General features: G+C 36.8%; 1 protein-coding gene across 1 annotated transcript; it reads left to right on the top strand.

Moving 5' to 3' along the window:
- Positions 1-6: 6 nt before the first annotated feature.
- LOC107683111 (lysophospholipid acyltransferase 2-like) lies at positions 7-1095 on the top strand (the record flags this gene model as incomplete). The annotated part of the gene is made up of 4 exons (XM_016479195.1): positions 7-91; positions 614-717; positions 802-866; positions 963-1095. Coding segments are annotated over exons 1-4 (345 nt in total), but the record flags the coding sequence as incomplete, so codon positions are not given.
- Positions 1096-1797: the final 702 nt, after the last annotated feature.

Genomic DNA, 1797 nt, shown 5'->3' on the forward strand with positions numbered 1-1797 from the left:
ATGGCCTCTAACCCTTTCTACATCCAGGTCTTGTACCTCTACATCTCCATGTTGGCTTTACGCCCCAAATACTACTTTGTATGGACATTAGGTGAGTCAAACAGATGGACAATGTGCTCTTCTCGTATTAAATTATACATATATAGACATTATCAAAACGTGCAGTACACAACAGAACAGAGCACACTGAAGGAAATATTTGTTTAACTTCTGAAGAATAATCTTATTCCTGACACATTACATAATCGAAATACCATGACATATTTGCATAAAATTGAAAAAAAAAAATGCATAACCATTTTATTACCACTCAGTCAATAAAAAACTCAGTGTGGTTTAATGAGGTCATGTTACAACAATATGTTTAATATATTTATTATTGCATAATGCATGCTTTTTCACATAATAACAAAAATACAGTATATACTTTGCAACATAATGGTAAGCATAGACCATTTTCAAATATAATACTGCCCTCTTGTGTTCATAAAAGGCATTTTCTCTGACTAGTTGCCCTGTTTCTAGTTAGGTTTTTTTTGGCATTGTGAATAAGATAATATGCATCAGTCACTTTGTGATGGTGTTTTCACTAGATTCTTTCAATCTTTCACAGCCGATGCCATCAACAATGCAGCTGGTTTCGGGTTTAATGGCTATAACACAGATGGCACCCCAAAATGGGACAGAATATCAAACTTAAGAATACTCAATATTGAGGTAAGACACAGACCAAAACAGAGTTTGTCTTCTCGCTCGACCTAAACCCTAATATATCATCTTTTCTCTTCATGTCCTAAACAGTTCGCCACCAGCTTCAAGATGTTCTTGGATAACTGGAACATTCAGACAGCACTTTGGTTGAAAAGGTGAATGCTTGAAATAAACAGAATAATCTTGACCGAGCATGTGTGTACTTCCTGAAATCTCAGAAACAATGTGAGCTTTGTTGCTGTTCTCTGCAGAGTGTGTTATGAGCGCTGCCCGTACAATCCGACTGCGGCCACATTCCTCCTCTCAGCCATCTGGCACGGAGCTTACCCAGGGTATTACCTGACCTTCATCACAGGCATTGTTGTAACAATGGCAGCACGGGCAGTGAGTATTCTTTACACAAGATGGGCTGTCAAAACAAGATTTAATTCAGATTTATATCACAAAGCACCCGAAGAAGTGTTAGCACATCTATTGGGAGCAGTTCTGATGGAAAAATACTGTTACATTCATAGAAAGAATTGGACATTGGTTTTCTCTAATGATAAATCAGAGGCATGCAGGGATCGAAAAAAGACTATATGCGCTCAGTCGAGGTTATTATTCATCTAGTCGTATGCTGCATAATACCGCCATTCCTCTGTCGCATGGTAATGATCAAGGCCTCTCCAACTAAAGAGAAAAGTAGGTCACTTAGTTGCAGTAGTCCATCTTAAAATGCTACTCCGAATATAAACTATCCAGCCCACGGCATTTGTCTGCATGATACACTGTTGCTTCCAGAGCCGTTTCACTTTTTCAAATCCACAATGTGACTTCTAAAATATAAATATAATAAAAATGACTGCACTTACTGAAGATCGATTCTTTTAATAGTCAGAATTTGGATATTATGAATATATACATGTCACATGAACACTGTAATCTACTGTCATAACCTGACTAAACCAATATTCCAGATTTTAAAAATCCGAATAGGACAGCTGTTTGGAGTTGGCAAGAATTTTGAATGGTTTTGAACAATTTTGAAAATGCTCACCGTGGCTGCATTTATTTGATCAAAAATACAGTAAAAACAGTAATATT

Source organism: Sinocyclocheilus anshuiensis, unplaced genomic scaffold (assembly GCF_001515605.1).
Source record: "Sinocyclocheilus anshuiensis isolate Anshui unplaced genomic scaffold, SAMN03320099.WGS_v1.1 C32933079, whole genome shotgun sequence".
Lineage (NCBI taxonomy): Eukaryota > Metazoa > Chordata > Actinopteri > Cypriniformes > Cyprinidae > Sinocyclocheilus > Sinocyclocheilus anshuiensis.